This window comes from Podarcis tiliguerta (assembly GCF_965153285.1).
Source record: "Podarcis tiliguerta genome assembly, chromosome: 2".
Lineage (NCBI taxonomy): Eukaryota > Metazoa > Chordata > Lepidosauria > Squamata > Lacertidae > Podarcis > Podarcis tiliguerta.
This window is the reverse complement of record NC_139535.1, coordinates 118,754,810-118,778,437: the sequence shown is the minus strand read 5'-3', so window position 1 is coordinate 118,778,437 and position 23,628 is coordinate 118,754,810. Positions and strand designations below refer to the sequence as shown.

The 23,628-nt window shown below is 48.4% G+C and overlaps 1 protein-coding gene across 2 annotated transcripts in view; it reads left to right on the top strand.

Annotated features, from left to right (window-relative positions):
• ITGA5 (integrin subunit alpha 5) overlaps positions 1 to 23,628 on the top strand; it is a 69,668-nt gene that overhangs the window by 12,439 nt on the left and 33,601 nt on the right. The window contains exons 2-4 of one of the 2 annotated variants that reach the window (XM_083428225.1): positions 9,867 to 10,000; positions 17,731 to 17,831; positions 21,473 to 21,596. In XM_083428225.1, coding sequence (XP_083284351.1) covers positions 9,867 to 10,000; positions 17,731 to 17,831; positions 21,473 to 21,596 — 359 coding nt within the window. Of the gene's footprint in view, positions 1 to 9,866; positions 10,001 to 17,727; positions 17,832 to 21,472; positions 21,597 to 23,628 lie in introns of both variants that reach the window. The other variant, XM_083428224.1, reaches the window with a different exon arrangement.

Sequence of the window (23,628 nt, the reverse complement as noted above, 5' to 3'; positions counted from 1 at the left end):
GGGTGTTATTGAAAGTTTCATGGACATTTTGGAAGAGGTACAGCAGCTCGGATGAAACAGTTCTCACTGACTCTGCTTCTTCAACACATTGCTGGAAAGGAAATAAGGAGAAGGTTTATAGTTTTAGATGTTGCCATCAAAGCAGGGACATTAATCAGTGTCCATTTCCAGGAAAGGCTGCCGTAATGGAATGAAAATGGTCTAGGCTGCTGCTCCAATTCTATCACAGAAATGTAGGAAGCTTCCTTGTACTGTCCCATCTCGCTCAATACTGTTTACTCTGACTGGCAGTGGCTCTCCACACTTTCAGGTATGGGGCATTCCCAGTGCTGACCGGCGTTGCTGGGGATCCATCCTGGGACCTTCGGCATGCTAAGCAGATACTGTACTGCAGAACTATGGCCCGATGTATCCTTGATGCTTCTTGCCTGCCTGCCACGTGCTCACACTCTGGCAGGACTTGTGCAGAGGCAGTATCTCTTCTGCCTCTCAAGAGACTCCTCAGCTGTGGCCGAAGGTCAGCCTGCATGGGAGGTCAGGAAAGGACCTCTTCCTGACCCCTCTCCATTGGCTGACCTCTCCCACTTCAGCCCCTGACCTCTGCCACCCATTCTCATCTTCTTGGTTGAAATGCAAGCCCTCTGGCTCGGCCCTGTGACAGCTTCTGTATTTTTTCCGGTGCCAAATGTCTGTGGCTGTTTGCTTCATCTAGGCTCACCAGCCCCAACTGACTTCTTTGGATGACTTGGCAATGGCTGGGCTCACAATGCTAATCATGCCAGTGAGATTTCAGTTGTTCTGGAATCAGACCCCTTCTGTTGTCTCTTACAAGGGTTCTCCATGGCAAACCCAGCTTGACTTGCTCAGTGTCTGGATTGGCTGCAAGGGGTTTAGGTCCATGCTTGGATGCCATCGTCTCTGGGGTCCATGCGGACAGCAGCACCCCATATCTATTTATTTATTTATTTATTTATTTATTTATTTATTTACTTACTTACCCAGCGCTTGACAAACTCAAGCAAAAAGGCAGATCTCTTCCCCTTAAGGAGCTTACATTCTGATTCATAGGATTGTCAAGTTGGAGGGGATCCCAAGGGCCAACCCCCTGCAATGCAGGAATCTCAGCTAAAGCAACCATGGCATATGGCCATCCAATCTCGGCTTAAAAACCTCCCAATGACGGGGAGTCCACCACCTTCCGAGGAAGACTTTTCCATTCTTGAAAAAGTTCTTACTGTCAGACAGTTCTTTCCAATGATTAGTCGGAAGCTCCTTTCTTTCAACTTGAAGCCACTGGTGCAAGTCCTACCCTCCAGGGAAGGAGAAAACAAGCTTGCTCCATCTTCCATGGAACAGCCATTGAGATATTTGAAGATGGCAATCATCTCTCCTCTCAATCTCCCCTTTTCCAGCTCCCTCACCATTCTTCACCCTTGATCATCTTGGCTGCCCTCCTGCACACAGTTCAGCTTGTCAATATCCTTCTTAAATTGCGGCACCCACAACTGGACACAGCATTCCAGATGTGGTTGACCAAAGCAGAACAGAGCAGGGCAAGGGTGAGGAAGTTGGGGCCCTCCAGACTACAGCTCCCATCACCCACGACCACTGGCTTGCTTGCTGGGGCTGATGGGTGTTGGAAGCTGGGCAGCCCTTTCCGTTACAGTGAACAAGTTCTTCCTTGGGTGACGGATGCTGGTTTCCTCCATTCCTCTGTAACTGCCTGCACAGGCTCTGTTGAACAGTGGCAAGCAGGGCAGACCAAGATCAGGAGGAAAAGGAGGTGGTGGGCAGCAGAGCTGTGGAGAGATGCACATCTGTGAAAGACCCAACTTTGTGGCCACAGGGTAATAATATATGTGCCAGTACAAGCTGACCCTTATTAGCTTCATCTCCTCAGATTTGTGCATATACACAGGCCAGCTCACTGAGGAATTCTCCTTTAGGAACAGACGATGCCAGTCTTCTACAAAATCAGACCATTGGCCACCCTGATTCCTGCCAAGCTGTGCATAGGATTCCATGGGTCATGGCTCTCAACCAGGGCCTGCGCTCCTTTGGAAAATTGAAGATGTGATGAAGACTGTCATAGCTCTAAGCTATATCTAGCACAGTACTGTCTACAACAGCCTTTCCCAACCCTACCAGGAGATGCTGGGGATAAAATTTGCCGATGAATCAAACCTTTGCACTCTTCCCACTGAGCGGTGTCCCTGCATCTTCCTTTTTACAGCTCCAGCCTAGCATAATCCACATTCCTTTTCCCAGGGAGACGGATGTGGAATACCAGCTTGGGTTGCTGCCTCCATTATCATCATCAAAGGCCTCAGAGCGGGACCAGCTGCCTCTCCAGCAGGTTGCAGATTAACCAGCCCTGCTTATTGTTGGCTATTGATTCACCCACCTGAAAATAGAGGCTGCCTTCAGAGGTCTAGGGAATGGCCATGGCCTGAGGGCTGGTGCAGCCCCAGACTGTCAGATTTGTTTGGACTCCTGGCATTTGACCAAATGGTCCCCAGCAGGAACATGCAGCAGGAAAGGAAGGCAGAGCCGCTGTCAGATTTATTTCCCTCTTCAGCTGGCTGCCTACTTATGCTTCTTGACCCTCCTTTAATAGTGAATCCTGCATATAGGAAGCCACTAGAATCCTATCTACCTGCACAAACCTGGCAGCGTGTGTTGCGTACGTTGCTAGAAGGTTGTCTTTTTGCCTTCTGGTTTATTAAGAGGCAGGAGCAAAGGACTCTGTGCCTTTAATGACCAAGGCCAGTGTGGTTCTTTCTCCAGCAGCTGGCCCATGGGTCATTGCCCCTGCACCCCATTGTCTCTGCAGCCAGGCTGCAGCCGGCCCACCTGTGGCTCACTGCACCTGTAGCTCTGAGACGAGATCTCCAGATATGCAGTCCTTATCTAGGTTTGAGCCCTTCAGCCATCATGCCTCACCTGTGCAGTAGCCTTGAAAGCATGTTGCAACAAAACTCACCCACAGCACTGAGTCAGCAGGGTGAGGAACAGATTCATTGTTTTTCCTCTGTTGACAGCAATCTGTGTGTTGCACAGGGATAGAGGGGAAATGGGGGTGGGTGGGATGGGAAAATGTTGCAATGCAAGGGGTGCAATCTCTCTCTCACACACACACCACTCTATATTTCAGAAACTTGTTTGTTTGCAGTGCGTTTGGATACCACTTGAGCTACTGTAACCAACTTTTGCATTGCAGTTCCCAAGAGCAAGAAACAGGTTGTCAACTGCATCTGGATACAGCTGGACACCATTTTGAATGAAGATAAGGGACTGAACCTTTAGAAGATGCCACTGATTTAAAAACTGGCCTGACTTCTTTGGTTTCTTAGAATTCTTAGACCATGCTGGGCACAAGGTGCTACATTTGTGTGGTGGAGAGAGTGAGAGAGATTTCTATGCCAAGCTCAGATGCTTACATGTTGAGCACAGTGGTAATCCACCACAGCAGTAGTCAGCTAGGAAGGTTTCTGCTATTGCCAATTCTGCTTTTGTGTGTTGCTGCTGGACATTTCAGACAATGTGTCTTGCATTTCATGGCCTTTTGGCTTCACCATTTATCAGTTTTGCTCTCTTCCATTCTCACACATATATGTCCCTGCCAGTTGAGAGTAATACCTTATGCATTTAATGACACATGGTCCACAAAAGCTCATGCCACAGTCAATCTGTTAAGTCTTTGAAGGTTGCTGCAAGATGGCTTTGCATGTTGGCTGGGGCTGATGAAAGTTGGGAGTCCGACAATATGTGGAGAGCCACAGGTTTCATATCCCAGAAGCCTCTGCAATGTGCAGAAGATCCTTGATAGATGTTCAGAGGTTTCATGCCCCATGTGTTTCCTCTTGAGGCTGTGTTGTTGTTGTTGTTGTTGTTGTTGTTGTTGTTGTTGTTGTTAACACCTGCAACATCACAGTTTCCTCTTCCTCTTGAATCAAGATATTTTGACTGAGCTGGAAGTTTGAAGGCAAAGAGAATGAGGGACTTGATTTGGGCCTGAAAAAAGTTAAATCTACCAGGACAGTGGTGAAGCTAGGATGCCGGCGGGGGGGGGGGCTGTATTGCTTCCTGGAGGGCAGAAGGTTACCCCATCAGGCCAGAAATGGTTAGCCACCCCAGCTCTGGGTCTTGCTCCTCTAGGTTATGTCTGAGCCACAAGGCACTTTGCTTGCTTCCTGTTGACTGTAGCTGCGTGCCTCTCTAGATGTTGCTGGACTACAACTCCCATCTGCCCTGGCTATTGGTCATGCTTTCTGGGACTGCTGGGAGTTGTACTTCAGCAACACCTGGAAGGCCAAAGGTTCTCCACACTTGGTAGAAAGGCTTTGTAAGTAGAGCTCACTGGGGAAAAGAGACAGTTTCAGCTGAAAGTCTCAAATGTTCTGCCTGGGACCTGGCATGTCTGCAGTGGAAGGAAATTCCATAGCAAGGGGGCTGCCAGTGAGTGTGATGCTCATGCAAGCTGTTTTGGGCCCAGGTGTGGTACAAAATGCATGTGCTAAAGGTCATTGTTGCAAGTGTGTGTGTGTGTTGATTCAGCCAACACCAATCTTGTTTGAGCTATTCTTCAAGTGTGTGTGTCTGTACATGCACACACATACACACCCCTTAGACTGGATTATGTGGTCAGAAAGGCGGCATTGCTCTGCAACATATAAGGGAGAGAGTAGTCTCTCAGGAATGTGAGACCTGAGCCTTTCAGTGGCTTTATAAATCTACAAACAGCACCTTGAATTGTGTCAAGAAGGCAGTCTGGGAACTTATGTGGATGTTGCAGCAGTGTTGCCAGTGCGTTGCCGGATCTCTTTGTAAGCAAACTGCTTTTCCGTGGGTGGCTCCTTGTGCCCTGCTAACACGCAATATGAAATGTCCTGCTTCTGAATACCAGTTGCTGAAAACTGCAGGATGGAACCTTTCGCCCCCCCCCCCTGCAGATTGCCACATAGATCAGGTAACACAGAGAGCAGGGGTAGCCCATATTCTGGCCATTCAGATGTTGTTGGACAACAGTTCCCCCAACCCTGGCTGGGGCTTAAGGAAGTTTGAGCACAACATGTTGGCTATTCCAGATGTAGTCCATCCATTACCTGCCCAGCCTGTCTGGAGGGCCACAGATTCCCAATCCCTAAAGAAAGAAGTACCTGATCACTCAATGCAGCCTGATATTCCCAGCACTGCAAAATATTTACAGGCAGCTGCAGGGCCTGTGAGATCGGAGAGCAGGTGGCTTGTGAGCAGTAGAGTGCTGAGGGAAACAAACAGGGCTATGTCTTATGCCCCCCCCCCACTCTCTGGCTTCCTGAGGATGTGACAGGGTGACAGCCCCCAAAGGGTATTGTTGTGTCATTTGTTGGGAGGGCATGTTTTGTGTTTGTGTGTAGCAGACCAAACTGGTTCACACATGCAGCTACTTTGTTATCTTACCACTTGACAACACAATGACTTGCAACTGATGGGAATAAACAATGCTGTGCCTTTTGAAATCTCTCTTTCCACCTGCTAAGAAGCTAAGAACTCAAGAAAAGCCCAGCTGGATCAAGCCCAGTGCCCATCTGGTCCAGTGTCTTGCTCCCGCGATGGCCAACTAGATGCCTATGAGAAGCCTACAAGTTGGGACTGTTCAGTGCAACAGTCCTCTCCTCCCTTGTGATTCCCAGCTTCAAATAATGAAGGCAGGAGGTAGCTAAACCCGTCCTCGGAGCTGTCCTGGATGTTTGCCCTCTGCCAGCTGAGGAGTAGCTTACTCCCAATGCCTGTGACACCTCTGGACCCTGTTTTGTATGATCGATTCCCCACTCCCAGAGAAAGGATGGACTAACACAGGGGTCAGCAAACTTTTTCAGGAGGGGGGCGGTCCACTGTCCCTCAGACCTTGTGGGGGGCTGAACCCACCGCCTCCCGAAAGGCCCCCCCCCCGCCTATGCCACTCATGCTGCAGCCACCGACGCTGCCTTGTTTTTGGCAGCTTTGGCGTCCACACCACTGGCCTGGACGGCCGAGGCAGCCTCCACGCTTGACCACCTTAGCGGGAAGGAAGGGGCAGCACCCAGAGGCATCCACAGCTTCTGATTGATTGGCTGCAGTAGCTTCCTGCAGCCAATCAGAAGCCATGCCGCGTCATGGAAGTCGGTATCCGCGCGGTGAGGCCTCTGCGCTGTGCCTGATAGGTGCGGGGACTGACCAAGGGGGCAGCAGGGTCCGCAAGGTTTGCGGGCCGGATTAACGAGCCTGGTGGGCTGTATCCGGCCTGTGGGCCTTAGATTGACGACCTCTGGACTAACATATCCCATTGCTTATTTTGTTGCTGAGAGGATAAAAAGGAGCAGGTTCTGCAAACAGAGATTAGATAAAGGCCTTCCTACCTACCTGTGAAAATATCATCAGAGAGACTAGTTGAGGAAGGGAAGAATCAAGTGTGTCCCTAGCCATTATCCTCTGGTTCCCTGCTGCTTATGGGACTGCAACTTCATGTCAGGGGCAGATATTTCAAAAGGCATGTTTGTGTTGTAAATGCAGCCCCCTTTAAAGGCCATCCTGCTCCAAAAGAATCCTGGCGACTATGTAAACTAGTGATCTGCAATACTTATCAACAGGATTATGGGTCATTACTCCCAGATGAATTAATCTGAAATAGCTAATACTCCTGGGGTCTGTACTCACAGACCCTACAGGCAAATCCCTGATAGAATTTGGGGTGAAATTATTGGATTTTGTGGGGCGTGGTTGAACAAATATGCAAATGAACCAAGATAGACTTGAGAGAAAAAGTTCTGGAGTTGTTGGGACTGAAGCAGTTTTATTACCCAGAGAAACTAAGTTGACAGTTGAAGACTGTGAAGCTCCTCAGTCATGATCTTTTTCCATATTTTTTTTGTAATTTCCCTCCTCCAAAATCCACAGGAATTAGGGCCCATGACTACACCCTCCTGATGTAATGAGCTCCAGTCTCTTTCTTATGCATTCCATGAAAAAAAATACCTTCCTTAGTTTGACTTACCATTAGCTTTCTTTTGCTGATGTGTTGGGAGATTGAATTTTGACGTTCTTTATATTTTTCCTGCAAAAATTGCCCTCACTGAAAACATATCCCTGGATGCAGAACACAGGTGGCTTGTTCAAATGTTACACTGAATGCAGGTACAAGCTGTCTCTGCACAAGTGTTTGTGTGGAAGGGCGCACACTTCCTGATTTGTACAGCTCAGCTATTTGTGTAAATAGCACACTTGTTGAATGTTACATGTGAATAACTACAGCCATACAACTCAACTATTGTGCACATAGATTGTACACTCGTTGAATGCAATGTGAGAATAGCCCTAGTTTTTGGTGCCTTTCAGTAGAGGTCTTCGCTCCCAGTGGGGTTGGTTTTCCTTTAGTAAAGAGAAGCCCCACACAGTGCATTCGTGTTTTCATCAAAACTCTGCAGACGTTCCCATTCAGTTTATCATCTCCAGGTCTCACGAGCTTATTGGCCAAGCCCCAACAACAGGGCAAACCCACACTCCATGTTAGAAATCAGGGGTAGGCAACCTAAGGCTCGTGTGCCGGATGCTGCCCAATTGCCTTCTCAATCCGGCCCGCAGACAGTCCAGGAATCAGTGTGTTTTTACATGAGTAGAATGTGTCCTTTTATTTAAAATGCCTCTCTGGGTTATTTGTGGGTCCTGCCTGGTGTTTTTACATGAGTAGAATATGTCCTTTTATTTAAAATGCATCTCTGGGTTATTTGTGGGGCATAGGAATTCATTCATTTTTTTCCTCCAAAATATAGTCCAGTCCACCACGTGGTCTGAGGGCCGGTGGGCCGGCCCATGGCTGGAAAAGGTTGCTGACCCCTATTAGAAATCTCTATTAGAATTAGAGATGCCTTCCCACCCAAGTTTCTTTGGGTTTCCCCTCTTTCACAGCCATGGTGGAACTTGAGCTGGGCAGATTCTCTTGTTAGGTTTCTCCATGGACATTTGGTTTGTCCTGTGGCGGCAGTTTGGCTTCTCCCTGCATGGACGCCTGCCAGGGAGAATGCTCAGCTGATTTTGTGGGGGTGGTTTGGGGGTAGATGTGCCCCCGCCGTCTCTCCTTCCCTTTCATTCCACCTTTGGTTCTCGAGGCAGAAGTGGGTGTGTTTTTTTAAAATCATTCTGCTGGTTCTCACTGGTGTGAGTTTCTCCAACAGACTTTGAAGTTGGGCTGGGAATCCTGGCAGGCTTCTCTTTATCCCAGTTACTTTGGTCTGGGCTACGAATCAGCAGTCGGCTCCCTGCAGAGATTTGAAAGGGGGGAGGTGGTTTTGGGTTCCCACCGCTTCCCTCCTAGCAGTCGGATGAGTCTGGCAGGTTTGCAGCGCTGCGGATGTTCTCCTTGCTCTGTGCCACCCGCCCCCTCTGTTCCGATATTGTGGGGCTCTTGCTGCCACTGCTGGGTATCTTAAGCTCTTTCCCAGGCCTCTTTCTGGGCCTCAGGAGGGGTTGCTTCACTGCCTGCTTGCAGCTGCTGAATTGTACACCTGGCTGCCTACACAAGGGCCCTTTGTCCTGCACCAGGGAGCTCTGAAGAGTGGGTGGGGGGTGGGGTAGGGGAAAGGGAGACTAGGGAGGCTGCCAGGAGTTGGGGAACAGAATGGGAGAGAGGAACCTGGCATGGATATCGTTCCAGGCTAAACAAGCCGGAAGCAATAATTTGAACCTGCAGGTAAAACTAACAGACCTGCTAGTGGGCTGGGGGCTCTCAGGAAGACCACTGAGATGCATCATTACAGAACACAAGGGGAAAAGCTACTAAGGAGTGGATTTCTCCTATCAGAACTGCCAGCAGATCACAGTATTTCTTTACTGCAAGCCCACATTGTTCTGGACTCCAAAAACTTATCATTCCATCTATTCCCAGTGCTCATGTTGAGGTGTGAGTGCCAGGTGTGAGTGTAGCCAAAATGACACTGTCCTCCCAGGAGAGTGTTACAGGAATTTATGTAAAGGTTGCGGGGGGGGTTGCCCCTCCAGCAGACATCATACACACACACCCCATCTACCAAACTCAACACAACCACTCCTGCAAATGTCCTCGCAAAACACTTCATCACAGTTTTTTCCTATCTCTATTCAAAGGGTCTCTGCTGCACATTAGCAAATCCAACAATTCACTGATAAACGTGTCTATGTACTGGCTCACTGGTAAAACTTTAGAAAGTCATATAAAGTCGCTCCAGTATGGATTTGCGCCATTCCAACTTTGTTCTGTTCAGGAAACGAATGGCTACCAAGGGGGGAGTCTGGGATGTGAGCAGCCATAATCCCTCAAGCCTGAGACCACATACTCAGCAGCCTCTTGCACAAGAGATCATCACTGGCATCCTGGCAGATGGGTGTCAGACAGGCAGTCATCCCCTGGACAATGGCAAACCACCCAGGAATGGATTAGGAGTGTGATAACCTGACCAGAAAACCAGGAACTTGTAAATATTCCTACTGTATCACTTGATGGGTGTGTGGTGGTGGGTAAGGGAGGTTGGGGGCAAACCCGATGAACCGGTTTCTACCAGAAAACCCCTCACTGTTTGTGACATATTTATGATGTATCTGTGATGTATGCATGATGCTTCACCTGAGTGTTCATGAGAAAAAGGGAAAACTTATAAGGAAACAGTGACAGCTGGAAGGGATTTTGCAGGGGCAAAAAGCAAGTTGTGGGGCTCCAATTTATGGGAGGGGAAAGTGGGCCCCAATGAGCCTGAGGCAATCTGTCGGTAGCCCCTTCAGGAACAGGAGTTTAAGGGTAGGAGGAGCTTTGCCAGGCTCCAGGCGCATCTGGCTTAGACTCATCCTTTTGCTTCCTGGTCCCTTCCTTTCCGCAGTGCCAGTGTCCTCGTGGGAGCACCCAAGGCCAACACAAGCCAGGTGGACGTTACGGAGGGGGGTGCTGTCTACTACTGTCCCTGGCCCCTTGGCAAGAGCAGCTGTATACCCATTGAATTTGACAGCAGCAAAGGTAAGCGGGATGTGTGGGGTTGGGAGGTGCCAATGGTAAGGGCTGGCTGGCTACTTGCCCATCCTCACCCACCTCCAATTTTTACTCTGATTATCAGTCATAATAATAAGAATAATAATTTATTATTTGTACCCCGCCCATCTGGCTGGGCTTCTCCAGCCACTCTGGCCAGCTTCCAACAAAGATTTAAAAGGTAAAGGTACCCCTGCCCGTACGGGCCAGTCTTGACAGACTCTAGGGTTGTGCACTCATCTCACTCAAGAGGCCGGGGGCCAGCGCTGTCCGGAGACACTTCCGGGTCACGTGGCCAGCATGACATCGCTGCTCTGGCGAGCCAGAGCCGCACACGGAAACGCCGTTTACCTTCCCGCTAGTAAGCGGTCCCTATTTATCTACTTGCACCCAGGGGTGCTTTCGAACTGCTTAGGTTGGCAGGCGCTGGGACCGAACAACGGGAGCGCACCCCGCCGCAGGGATTCGAACCGCCGACCTTTCGATCGGCAAGCCCTAGGTGCTGAGGCTTTTACCCACAGCGCCACCCACGTCCAACAAAGATTAAAAATACATTAAAACGTCACACGTTAAAAACTTCCCTGAACAGGGCTGCCTTCAGATGTCTTCTAAATGCCAGGTAGTTGTTTATCTCTTTGACATCTGATGGGAGGGCATTCCACATTGAGAGTGCCACCACCAAAAAGGCCTTCTGCCTGGTTCCCTGTAGCTTTGCTTCTCGCAGTGAGGGAACCGCCAGAAGGCCATCGGCGCTGGATCTCAGTGTCTGGGCAGAACGGCTACTCCAGATTCCCTGAATTCCCACTTCTTCTTTCTTCCCTACTTAATTCAGAAAGTAAAGGCAACTGTGTCAGTCTATAAGAGCAATTACAAAATCCGTAGTAGGACAAAGCCTCTATTAGGCCAACCAGAATTGCATGCAAGCTTTTGAGTTCCCCAGAACGCTTCATTGGTTTGGATGGTGAACAGGGGAATGCAGCTGGCTTCTGTTTATGGTCACGGTCTTAAGAGGTTTGTTAGACTGTGATCAGAGGTGCCTGCCCAAATTCCCCTTGTCAAAAACACCAAAGCCCAGCTCCATACTCCAAACTGCAGGGGCAGGGGAGTCTTTAGCATATGTGCTGCCGGGGTGCAAAGATCCGCCCAGCACCCCACAAGCGCTGCCATTGTGATCTTTGGTAAATGAGTGCATAAAGTCCTTTAGTGAAATAAGTAGGTATACATTTCACTAATACCTACGTATATATGTATTTGTTTTTCTAGCTCAATCAAAATTATTTATTATTTCATAACAGTTAGATAGTTAAGACTTAGGCTGCTTCAGCGGTGGGTGCCTGGCAACCACCCCGGTGCCTGCACCCCTTGCACCCCCGGGTAAAGGCGGCCCTGTGCAGGGATTCTTAATGAATTTATTTGCGAGTGTGTTGTCAGGGACCTGTGTACTCCTGACACATAGAGCTTATGAGTGTGAGAGTGCAGTCCCGGATTAAAGGCATAGGAGCCAAATCCTAGGGACTAAGGTCCCTTTGCCCCCCCCCCATTAAATATTTGAGGTTGATGGGCATTGCCATTCAAATGGTGTGTGTGCACCGTGACATGTGATCAGGACAGGCCTCACCTGCCTGCCCCCCCCCCCGAATATTTTATTCAAGTCACAGGGTAGAAGAGTCATGCAGTCCCTAGAGAGCTGGGGTGATGTTGTGGTTAGGAGAGCCAGACATTTGCAAATTAAAGCAACTGTGGTGAGCACCACACACACCTTGTAGCTAAGCACACACTGCAGCCTCTTTGACTGACTACAACAGGAGCAGCAGGGAGAAAGGGTGAATGCCTCTGTGGCAGCATGGGCATCCACGGGGGTCAACCCCTGGATTAAAGTGTTGGACCCAAGTTCTGATGAGACCCAAGTTCTAAGTTCCCCTGCAGCCATGAAGGCAAATGTGGATGAGCAAATGAAGTTGCCTTACACCAAGTCAGACCAGCGCTCCATCTAGCTTCAGTATTCTCTATATCAGGGTTTCTCCAGTTGTTTTTTTGGACTACAATTCCCATGATCCCTGACCACTGCTCCTGATAGCTAGAGATGATGGGACTTGTAGTCCAACAACAGGAGACCTAGGTTTGGGAAACTCTGATCTACACCGATTCTCTAGGTTTCTGGGTAGGGCTGTTTCCCAGCTCAACTTGGAGGCACTAGGGATGGAGCCTAAGACCTTTTGCATTGAGAGCATGTGCGCTACCTTCGAACGACATCCCTTCCGCACAGCTGGGTAAGCTGGGCTGATGATAGGCTGGTCACTGTCTCTCGACCCATCCCACCTCACAGGGTTATTGTGGGCAGGGGGGAGAATGGTGTACTGTGAACTTCTGCAGGAAGGTTGGAGTGAAAATACAACAAAAACACAGAACTAATCTTGAATAAAGAGATCAAAAGCCGCCCACAGGCAGAGTAAAGTGCAACTGTTGACAGTCTCCCTTTAGGTTCAAAGGCATTCTGTGTTGTGGGAGAAGGAAAGGGTCCAAACCAGGGGTCAGCAAACTTTTTCAGCAGGGGGCCAGTCCACTGACCCTCAGACCTTGTGGGGAGCCGGACTATATTTTTTTTTGGGGGGGGGGGGGAATGAACAAATTCCTATGCCCCACAAATAACCCAGAGATGCATTTTAAATAAAAGGACTCATTCTACTCATGTAAAAACATGCTGATTCCTGGACCGTCCGCCAGCCGGATTTAGGCGGCGATTGGGCCAGATCCGGCCCCTGGGCCTTAGTTTTCCTACCCATGGTCTAAACTGCCCCCACCCCTGTAACTTTGTGGCTCAGAAAGGCCTGGACTTCAGTTGGCCTGGTCTGGCCTGGGGCTTTCCTGTCTGGCCGCATGGCTCTGTGTTGACTTGGCTGGTCCCCAGTGGCCGTGGGCCAGAGAGAGTTTCCTTGGCTCAGCTGAGAACAAGAGATCAGATTCCAGCCAGAGAGCCAAACAGGCCATTGCTCAGGGAGCCCCTACTTCCGCCTAGGCCTGAATCTGGGGAACTACTCTCCAGGTGGCTGGTAAAATCGTGGGTGCTGGTGTGCTGAGAGCAAGAGAGAACAATACTTTTCTTCTTTAATCCTTCCAAAAGTGAACATTTTATTTCCACAGAGGTTTCTTTTTTTTAGGCAGAATTGCTGAAAGCAAAAAAAATGAGTCATTACAAGGATACTAATTTCTGGAGCTTTTGAATTGAATACTTCCTCCCTCCCCAGAAACTACAAATATGGCAATGTAAAAAAAATGAGCTGGAAAATCTACAGCTGAGCTGGGGAACATGTGCCCCCTCCAGATGTTGTTGGACTCCAACTCCCATCAGCCCCTGTCAGCACGGCCAGCCGTCAAGGATGCTGGGAACTGCAGTCCAGCAACTTCTGGAAGCCACAGGTCCACCAGCCCTTGTCTAGGGCAACTGATTGGTAAGGCCTTTTGTTTTCCTACACAGTCTTCTCAGAAGTAAATCTCAGTGAGGTAAATGAAGCCTATGTTCAAGTACCTGAGTATGCAGGATAGCTCTTAATGAGACTTTTAATCTCAGGGTCATGGGTTTGAGCCCCACGTTGAGCAAAGAGATTCCCTCATTGCAGGGGGTTGGACAAGATGACCCTGGTGGTCCTTTCCCAACTCTACGATTCTGTGGTTCTGGTGAACTTTGTTAACTGAATAAGCAAAATGGACTGAATGTCTTATAAGAAAGAGTAAGGGTTGCAGGTTCGGTGACAAAAACACAGGCCAAATTCTTATATATATACAGTATGTCATGGCATTTTGAGATATGTGTTCCTGGGTTTGATCTCATGCCCATTTGGGATGAGGGAGGGCTGTGCTGCCGAGCCTGTTTTGTTTTCAACTGCATTCACAAATGAAACAAAAGGATCACAGCAGCTGTCAAAGTAGCGCTGGAAAGATTCCTGTTCTAGGGACTCCTTGTTTCATGTTTTGCTTAGTACCTTTTTATTCCCTGCCTCTTTCCTCTGTGAAGCAGAAGCACAGTGCCGTCCCCCCACCCCAGATCTTTGCAACAGTCCTGCGAGAGGCCATAGTTAGCTCATGGTCAGCCATGGGCAGGTAGGGATTTGAGTCCGGGCTTCCTCAGACCTGATCCATTGCACACCAGCAACACGAAATGCTTCACCACCTTGGCTTACTGTGAGCGGGAGGGTGACAGCTGAGGGGCAGAGCCAAGGTCCCCGGTTCAGTCCCTAATATCTCCAGGCAGGAGTAGCCCTGGAGAATCACTGCCTGTCAGTGTAGGCACTACAGTCATACCTCGGGTTGAAGGAGCTTCAGGTTGAGCGTTTCCGGGTTGTGCTCCGTGGCGACCCGGAAGTAACGGAACATGTTACTTCTGGGTTTCGCCTCTCACGCATGCGCAGAGGCTCAAAATGACGTCACGTGCATGCACGGAAGCATGCGCAGACGCAGGTTACATTCGCTTCTGGATGTGAACAGGGCTCCGGAACGGATCCCGTTTGCATCCAGAGGTACCACTGTACTGAGCTAGGTAGACCCAACGGTCTGACACAGTCTATGGTAGCTTCCCATGTCCCTATGTTGTGGCTTCTTCATGTGTCTATGGAGTACAACAGATTTTTGAAAACTTACTTTCTTGAGGGAATCCTTTCCACATCTGTTTCCCAGCTGAGGACTCCTTGCACATTGCAAAGGCTTGTGGGGAATGGTCTGGGGCTCTGTCTTAGGAGCACTGGTCAGCCTCTTCTCTCTCATCGCGGGCCCTGCTTCCTTTGGGCTGTGAGTTGTAAGAAGATCAAGCATGGCAAGGAAGCGCGCCTGCCATTGCCAATCATCTTCTCACTGCGGAAACCTTGAGAGGCATCCAAGGCACCTCAGAGTTTCCTGGAGTGGAGTTTGAAGAACCACTGGAGTAGAGATCGCACCGTTAGGGAGGGTTGTGGGGCCTAAGTGGTTTTTGATTAACAAGAACCTCCTCCCTCCTCCCTGGTCCTGCCCTCCTCCTCCTCTTCCAGTCTCCTCTTCCCCACCAGATGAGAACAATGGGGAATCTTGAAGGGGGAAATGGGCAGCAGTGCTATGTTATGAAATATTTTCTCTTTCTGAATAAACAGGGGAGGAATTTCTGGAGTATTGTTCACAGTGGCGGTGTGGGATTTTTGAAATTGCAAACTGCAGGGATTGTTGATTTTTCAGGCAGTGATGTGAATTAAAGAAGGGTGGAGGGGCGGGCTGGGAATGCCCACGTGGAACCAAATTGTATTTTTGGCAGTTCCTTTAGTTTAGAGTAAATTGAGAGAGAGGGAGAGAATTGGAAATGCCCTTAATGGACCAGAAGTAGCTTGTGAGACTTGGCATTTGCTTTATACCTGGTCTTCTGGGGTCACTGCCTGACAGTTTCTTTTGCAAGAAAGGGATTAAGTGGTGCTCGTTCCTGCAAGATCTGAGGGTATTATCACTACATCCCATTGGATTGATATGAAGGGCCTTGTAGGAACCAGAGCCAGTGGGCTGGGGGTGCCTCTTCTGATCTGGATCAAAACCAAAGGCAACAACTGCTGGGGGAATAACAAGCTCACAGCCTCAGATCAGGCTGTTTCCCACAAGCTCCATCCCACCCCCTAAATGAAAACGGGAAGCCCTCTTCCCTCTTAGCACTCCACATGGATTTAGCACATCTTCTGCATAAGCTGCTGATCTGGACCTGATAGGAAAAAAGTGGAGAAACATTCAGGGTTGCAGGGGACAACCTTTCTGTGGGTGGGCAATTCTCTGCAGCAGGAGTGATGGCAGGATCCTGTCGCACCTGAGGCTGAGATGGGGCAGAATTTCTAGAATTTCCTAGGCCCCCTCGGAGGCCGGAGCCATGACTAGTGTGGGGTGTATGGGCTGCCACATCTGAGGGTGAATACATTTGGCCCACAAATCACCTTCATTTAGTTAGTTTCTGGCAGTTGCCGTGTGAAAGACAGTATTTGTTGTATCCTCCCAGTACTGCCCAGTAAATATAAAAATACAATACAATATGCAAACAACATACATATTCCAATATGTTGGTTATTCTTATGCTTTATTTATGTATTTCAATTTTTTATATTAAGTTTTTATTTAGTTGATATCATGACCTATAAAACACAGAACCATTAACACTGATTTTCACGATTTAAATAAAAAGTAGTGTGTCCTGCCATGCAGTTTGGGAATTAACCAAACGGGACAATGATCACATCTTAGCAAAACAGTGAAAAGTGGAGATTTTGGAAGTATTGGTGGTGGTGGGATGGAGCCAGAGAAGGCAACAAGTCAAGCAGATGGGGAAGATATAGGAGGAGCTGAGGCTGAAGAGACCCGGAGCTGCAGGGCAGAAGGTCCCAGGTTCATATCCCAGCATCTCCAGGTAGGTCTGGGAAAGATTCCTTCCTTGTCTGAATTCCTGGATGGCCACTACCAGTCTGAGGACAATATCAGGGTAACAAGAGTGCTTAGTGTTCAAAGTGCTTTGCATTACCTTGAAATCTTTACAACATCCCTGTAAGGCCAGCATTGTTATTCCCAAAATTATAGAAAAGGGACAGGCTTCCAAGACTGAGAGACAGCAGTTCACCAACAGCCAACCAGCAAATTCACAGATCAGCTTAGAGTTGAACTGCTCATAGCTCATGTTCTGAACCATTATGTTCAAGTGCAGACTTGTGGGGAGTGATTGAAAATGCAGTGCAGAACCACCGTGGAATGCGGCGCTTCCTGGGCCTGCTTGCCTTCCTCACTGGTCGAAGAACCAATGCTGACTTGGTATAAGGTGCCTTCCTATTTACTCTCCACCAAGAGGCCAGGAATTCTCAAACCATATGCTGTCCTCTGAGAGGAGCTGAGTTGTGCCTCGGTGGGGAAGGGGAAGCTGTTTTTAAATGAGTCCATCACTCTAGGCTTCTTGTTCTCCCTCTCTTTCTCTGCCAATACAGTGGTACCTCCGGTTGCGGATGGGATCCGTTCTGGAGCACCAGTTGGCTCCTGAGGTTTCTGCAACCAAAGGGACTGCTTCTGCACATGCGCATGTGGCAAAACCCCAGAAATATACTTCCGGGTTTGCCGCGTATGTATCCCAAAGTTTACATAAGCGGAGGTACGACTGTATGTGAGTAGTGGCATCAACCCCTGGAAGGGAATAAAAGGCACAACTCAGCCTCCTCATACTGCTTTGCACCTGATGGATGCCGGGGATTCCCAGAAACATCCCCCTTGCCCCCAAGAATGGTCCAGTCCCAGAATCCTGATGTGCCAGAATCCTGATGTGCAAAGGGGAGGTCAGGATACCTGGGGCCAATGGTCCTTGGGTTATCCCATAGAAAACACAGGAAAGCAGCATAGCAACATGGAAAACTACCTTGTACTGAGTCAGATCGTTAATCCATCAAGCTCAGTGTTGCTTACACTGATTGGCAGCAGCACTTCAGGGTTTCAGACAGGAGTCTTTTGCACCTAGGACTTTCTGCATGCAGGGCAGATGCTCTTGCCACCAAGCTACAATCCTTGTTCTAGGGGCTGACTGAAATGATAGTGTATATGATTTACATCATCTGTCTCTGCCTATCCACCTTCTTTCAACAGTGAGAGTAAAATTTTAATCCAGAATGCTGGAAGGAAGCTGTGTCCCGGGTATCTGAAAGCCTTGGGGGAGCACTGATCCAGACCCCTTTGTGTTCTCTGTCCAGCAGGATCCCGCATGGAGGACTTTAATGGGATGGTGGAGCAAATGGAGTTCAAATCGCTGCAGTGGTTTGGAGCCACAGTGCGGTCACATGGCAGCTCCATCCTGGTAAGAGCGGAGTCGTGGCATGAATTTGGGAAAGCGCATAACAATTGGTTGACCGGGGGAACCCAGAGCATCTCCAGAGGGTCACAATTTTGCAGGAAAGATTTAAGCACATACCAGAACTCTAGGTCTGCACATTGGAAATGGATTGAAGTGCTCTGTCACCCTGGCACAACAAATTTGGTTTTGGGAACGTTTTGCAGTTTGGGTCATGACAGAAAAGTGTGTTGAAAAATGTGTGATAAATGAATAAATAATGGGAAGATGTTTAAAAGACCCCACAAGAAGATCGAGATGAATGCTCATTGCCCTATAACCTCGCTGCAAACAAACCAGCATGAAGGCTCAATAAAGACCGGATATAATTTAGCCTTTGCATAAATGTTGTGGAAACACATCAGGATGAATGAGCAAATAGCGTGTTGCCAGGGTGGGGGTGGGGCTCAGTAACAACATCCCACAGCGGGTCAAGTTTTGTCTTTAGCGGCTTCTTCCTTCCCATCACAGGACCCCTCTGCAGAATGGGAGCTGTGAGAGCTCCTGCCTTAGTGGCTTCTGGAGCTGCCATAGCTAAGTTCTAGGCACTCCTGGCTTGTGTGCTACACAGATGTGATCTATGTGCCTTCCGTGGCCCAAAGTCGCATGTTTCTTGAATATTTGATAAGCAGGGCTAACGGTGCCTCTGTATTGGCACTGGTGAAACCAGACTCCCTCTGAACTGGAGAGCGAAAACTGCCACTTTCCCAATTTTTTGCTGGGTTCTTTTAAGGCTGCCATTCTATGCACCCTTACCCAGAAGGAAGCCCTGCTGGTGTTGTAAACAAAAATTGCCCTTTTCCCTTACAGGGTATCCAAGAGCCCATATAGAGTCCTTACATAGGTTCACTATTGGTAGGAGAGAATAACAGAGGCCAACCAGAGAATATTGAGAAGCAAAGCAGCTAGTAAGCTTGATCTTTATTGATCTGTTGCAACAGGGTGCTCCCCTCGCCCACAGGAGAGAGGAGGAACCCCGAAAAATGGCACTCAAAAGACCTTTGAAATTGCCACCCTGTAGATCAAGACCACCCCCAGAAACATCATGCATACATCACAGAAGGGGTGTAACCTAAGACCACCCCTCAAATACATCACACCTACACACCTACAGAAAAGGGGGTCTAAACAGAAATTTGAATGTTTTTCTCCTGTCGTTGTTTATCTCCTGTCTGGCAGTTACTTGATTGGATTCCCTGGGTGGCCTGGCCAGTCTTTTGTAATGATAAATACTTAGTTCCTGGGCCAGGTCACAGGCTCACACCCTATTCAAACACAGACATACCTTAACATCCTTAAAACATCCTTAAGACAGGATTTGTGAAGGAAAAGACAATGGGGAGGCTTTTCCACTTTGACCTTGCAGAGAAAACATTTACTCAGATTAGGAATCAAAATGGTTCCAGTTCGGTCTTTCTGTGCTGATCTATGTATGTGCTTGGTTGGCAACTTATGAACATTACCATATATCTAAGACCTCAAAATTCCTATCACACTGGTCACAGTGGGCGACTGGGCTGAGCCACTGGGCTGGAAACCACAGGAGGCGAGAAGGCTCATGTGCTCAGGTCATGGATGCAGATTTCTCAGAGCAGGCCACTGGTTGGCCACTGTGAGAACAAGATGCTGTTACACTGTTGAGTAAACATTCACAGGATTGCACTGTAAGAAACCCAGGTATCTCCAATGCTGCAACGCCGTTTCTTCCCTTCTAGATTCCTTGCATATCTAGGTCTACCCACCCACACAAACACATAGAGGCCAGGTATTCCCAGGGTCGGAAACCCCTGTTTTGGCTACTGTTGGCAATGCTGTGTCCTGTTGCGTTGATAAAGTTTGTGACAAACTGATGTAGACTTGAAGAAAGATTTCATACAATAATGCTGATCTTCCTCTGTCTAAAGAGGCTGTCTGGCTCCTCTAAAAAGAGATGGGTGAGCAGGGGGAACTTGATCTCCTTATTAATCCCCTCCCAACCAAGTTTTATTTTCTTTCTTCTTTAAAAATGTCCTTTTTGAAATGCACACCCCAATCTCCCCAGGACTAAGAGTGTCAGATGCTCATTTCCAGGTGTTGCTTTAGGGTTGCCAGAGGTTTTTTTGGGGGGGGTTGCTTCCCTGCAGTTTATTAGTTACCTTGCTGAACTTCAAACTGTGCTTTGAACTCCTCAACTTTCCAAAATCTGTCATATGGGGGCAGGGCAGGAAGGATGCAGCTAGTAAGAACTACAGGAAATGCAAAGTGTGGGGGGGGGGAGCGGGCAGGTGGGTGTTGGCCGTTGCTCAAGCAACCCTGTGGCCTCACTAGGACACCCTGGTTTTCTCTTTGGTTTCCCCCAAGATGCTCCCTGTAGTCCTTTCCAACTAGCCTGCTGCAGGGCAGGGCTTCCTCCAGTCTTTTGACATCTAGGACATACCTTGTTGCTTTCTTTCTAAATTAAAATGAGAGGCACACTTCACTCCAACCTTACTTTATTTTGCTTGAAACCTTTTTTTTTTAAAGCCACCCTTCATCCTATTTGAATACAAGGTTAGTTTACAGAACAAAATCAATTAAAGTACAAAATGCAAACAGTGCATATGTGACAGGAAAATAGACAGCTTCCCCCACTGCACTGTCTACACCAGCTGGCAGCAGCTCTGCAGGATTTCCCTGTCCCTCCTGGAGATGCTGGTGTAGAGAACCTGGGATCTTCTACATGCCAAGTAAATGATCTACCAGTGACCTATGGCCCTTCTCCAAATGGTGGGTGGATATCTTGGGTCCCAGGACAGCAGGAAGGCATCCTCCTTGCAACTCAGGAGAACCTGGGTCAACAATGCCTCCTGGCCTGGAGCACCCCTCCTCTTTCCCTACTTAGAGATGGGACTCTGCTTTTTGTCCAGTGTTGGGGCTTCTAGGATTCTGTTATGCTGGTTAACTACAGCAGAGGCTGCCTTAGGAAATTCTAATGCATCCTGGATTCTTTCCCTTGGGACAATGCCAATGCTTGTGTTGGTGCAGAGAGTGACGGGGGAATGTATCAAATAGTGTGCCTTAAATCACCAAGGAATTCTTTCACCTTTTTCATGGCTCTGACACAGTTTGGGACTCTTTGCTGTAGACTCTACAATGTAGAGCAATGTCCTGATCTGGCCACATGTGGATAGAGATGCTGGAAAGGGTGGCGGCCGCAAGATAGGCCTGGATGTTGCAGGGCAGTCATCTGCAGAAGGTGGCACATCTCTACAGAGGTCGTTGGCATTGCTGAAGTTGCAGTGTTTGACCCTTGAATTGTACAGGGCTAGTCTGACTCCAGCTGTGAGAGCTTTGGCCACAAGTCAGAAGACCATCTCGCTCCCAGCTTCTGTACATTAAAACTGAAAGCTCGTGGTTGTAAGAGCTTTGTAACATTAAGAATCCGTGCATGAGGTTGCTTGTTTTCATCTTCCCTCCCCACCCCTTTTCCTTTTTGTGCCATAGGCCAGAGTGCTGGGTTATTTATATTGATTTGTAAGCAGCCCTGGGAGTTTTTTTTTCCATCAGAAGTGTGGGGGTAGAAATGCTTTGCATGAATGAAGACTGTGGAGCCTTTCCATTTGCTTACCAGGCTCATCTTCTTCCTCTAGGCCTGCGCCCCCCTGTACAGTTGGCGAACCTACAATGACGAGCCTGAGCAGGAGGTTGTGGGCACCTGCTTCTTGTCCATCAACAACTTCACCAAGTTTGTGGAATACGCACCTTGCCGCTCAGGTAACAAGGGGCTCTGGAGAGGGTGCCTGCCTGGCAGGGGTTCAGCACTTGCACAGGACCTCAGCCTTTCTTTCTTTCTAAGAAAACTGTATTGAATTTGTGTAGAAGTACATTAGAAGATTCCACTGGACACCACAAAAAATACATATAAAACCATAACAACCAACCAGCACATCTGCTGAATAAAATAAATGGTTGGTAAACATAAGGGGGACCATGAGGTTTATTGATACAGTTGGCAACCCTTTCATGCAGAGGTTCCATTCCTGGCCCCTGGGCACATCGACCGAGTGCATGGAAGTCCACCCCTTCTATGACTTTTTGTGACATTTTCAGTCACTTCCAAGTTTGGTGCTGTGTGTGATTACATGTCTTTCTGACATGTGCTAATTGGTCATCGCCTGTATAACTAATGGAACATTATCTTTAAGGTAACTTATTGAATGTGCCCAAAAGGTTGCATAAAGGAGGGGCTGACCACATTCTCTCCCCTTGTTCATCTTTAAACTGGATGTCTAATTCAGTTCCCTATGATTTCCTCAGTCTTTGAGAAAGAAGGAAGGGGACACAGTAGTGTCTTTGCTGTGTTGGTTCTGGGTTCCCTGATCTGTAGCTATTCCTCCATGGAGGTGCATCTGTGTGCTGTTAGGCTTTTTTTTTTTTTACCTTGCCTTAGCTGTGTGCCACTGTGCAGCTGACTTGCGCCTGGTGATGGGCAATGAAGGTATGGGAGCTGCATGTGGTGGAAAGGTTTGCCATCCACTGGACTAGGGAGCTGGAAGAAGTATGAGTGACTATAGAGGTCCCTTCCTTGTCCCTTGTACTAACCCCTTTTAATGAGCCGTCCCTCCTGCTGAAAGAACACGGCAGATGAACCGAAGGGCCGGCCAGCCAGCTGCTTCCTAAACATAATCTGGAGCAGTAGGAAGTGGGTGTGGGAAAAGCTGGGAGCCTTTCCCTGGGGACACCCATACAGTGATCACCAGAAGGCTGCTGTGCCACCAGCAGAGCGCCCCCCCCCATAAGAAAAGCCCTGTTGGATCAGGCCAAAGACTTAGTCTAGCATCCTGTTCTCACAGTGGCCACTCCAGTCTCTAGAGAGCCAGAAGAAGCAGCTCTTGCTGAGTTTACTGCATAGCTTGAGGTCAGCTCTGGAAGAGGGACTTCCGGCAAAAGCATTCCTGGTCCCCCACAGATGCACACAAGCAAGAGCTGTCCTTCGGAGCTCTGAGGGAAGTCATATTGCTGAACTGAAATGAAGAGGAGGAGGATTACGAAGATGAGTTCAGTTTATATTCTGCCCTTTATCAAAAGATCCCAAGACAGTGTGCAACATAACACATTACAGAGCACCAATAATAAAAACAATAACAGATAGCATAGTAATAGAATACAGCCAATTTGCCCCTTGCTGTGTTGTATCTTCCACCGCCTCACCCACCAAATTATTGATGCTGAAGGTTTGCTATTGTGAAGCAGAGGGAGAATAACAGGGCAGGGTGGGCACAGCAGCCTGGGTTCTCTTATTGTTGTCATATTCCCCCTGGGGCCAAGCTGTTCTCTTAAGATGAGAATCCTTTCCCAAGGAATTGTTATTATTATTATTATTATTATTATTATTATTATTATTATTATTATTTGCTGTGGCCTCTTGATAATTAGCATAATTAGGCTAGGGGGTGCCTGCCTGAAAGGAGAAGCACCTGTGGCGGAAAGAGAATGCTGAACGCGCAGCTTCAAGCCCCAGACCCCCACTTTGCCAAAGGAAAAGACTCCAGAGACCATACTTGGTGGATAATTCACATGTCATCAGAAGACGTACCCCACCCTCTGATTGGGTCGCCCCGTCCACTCTGGGTGGCTTCCAACAGAATATAAAAAAACACAACAAAAATCAGACATTAAAAATGGAAAGTCATTGTTGTTTATCTCTTTGCCAGCTGATGGAGAGTGAATAATAAAAATGGGGATTCCTCTTCCCTGCTCAGGGCTGGGATTCCCTGCTGGACCTCTGGTGCTTCATCACAGCTGT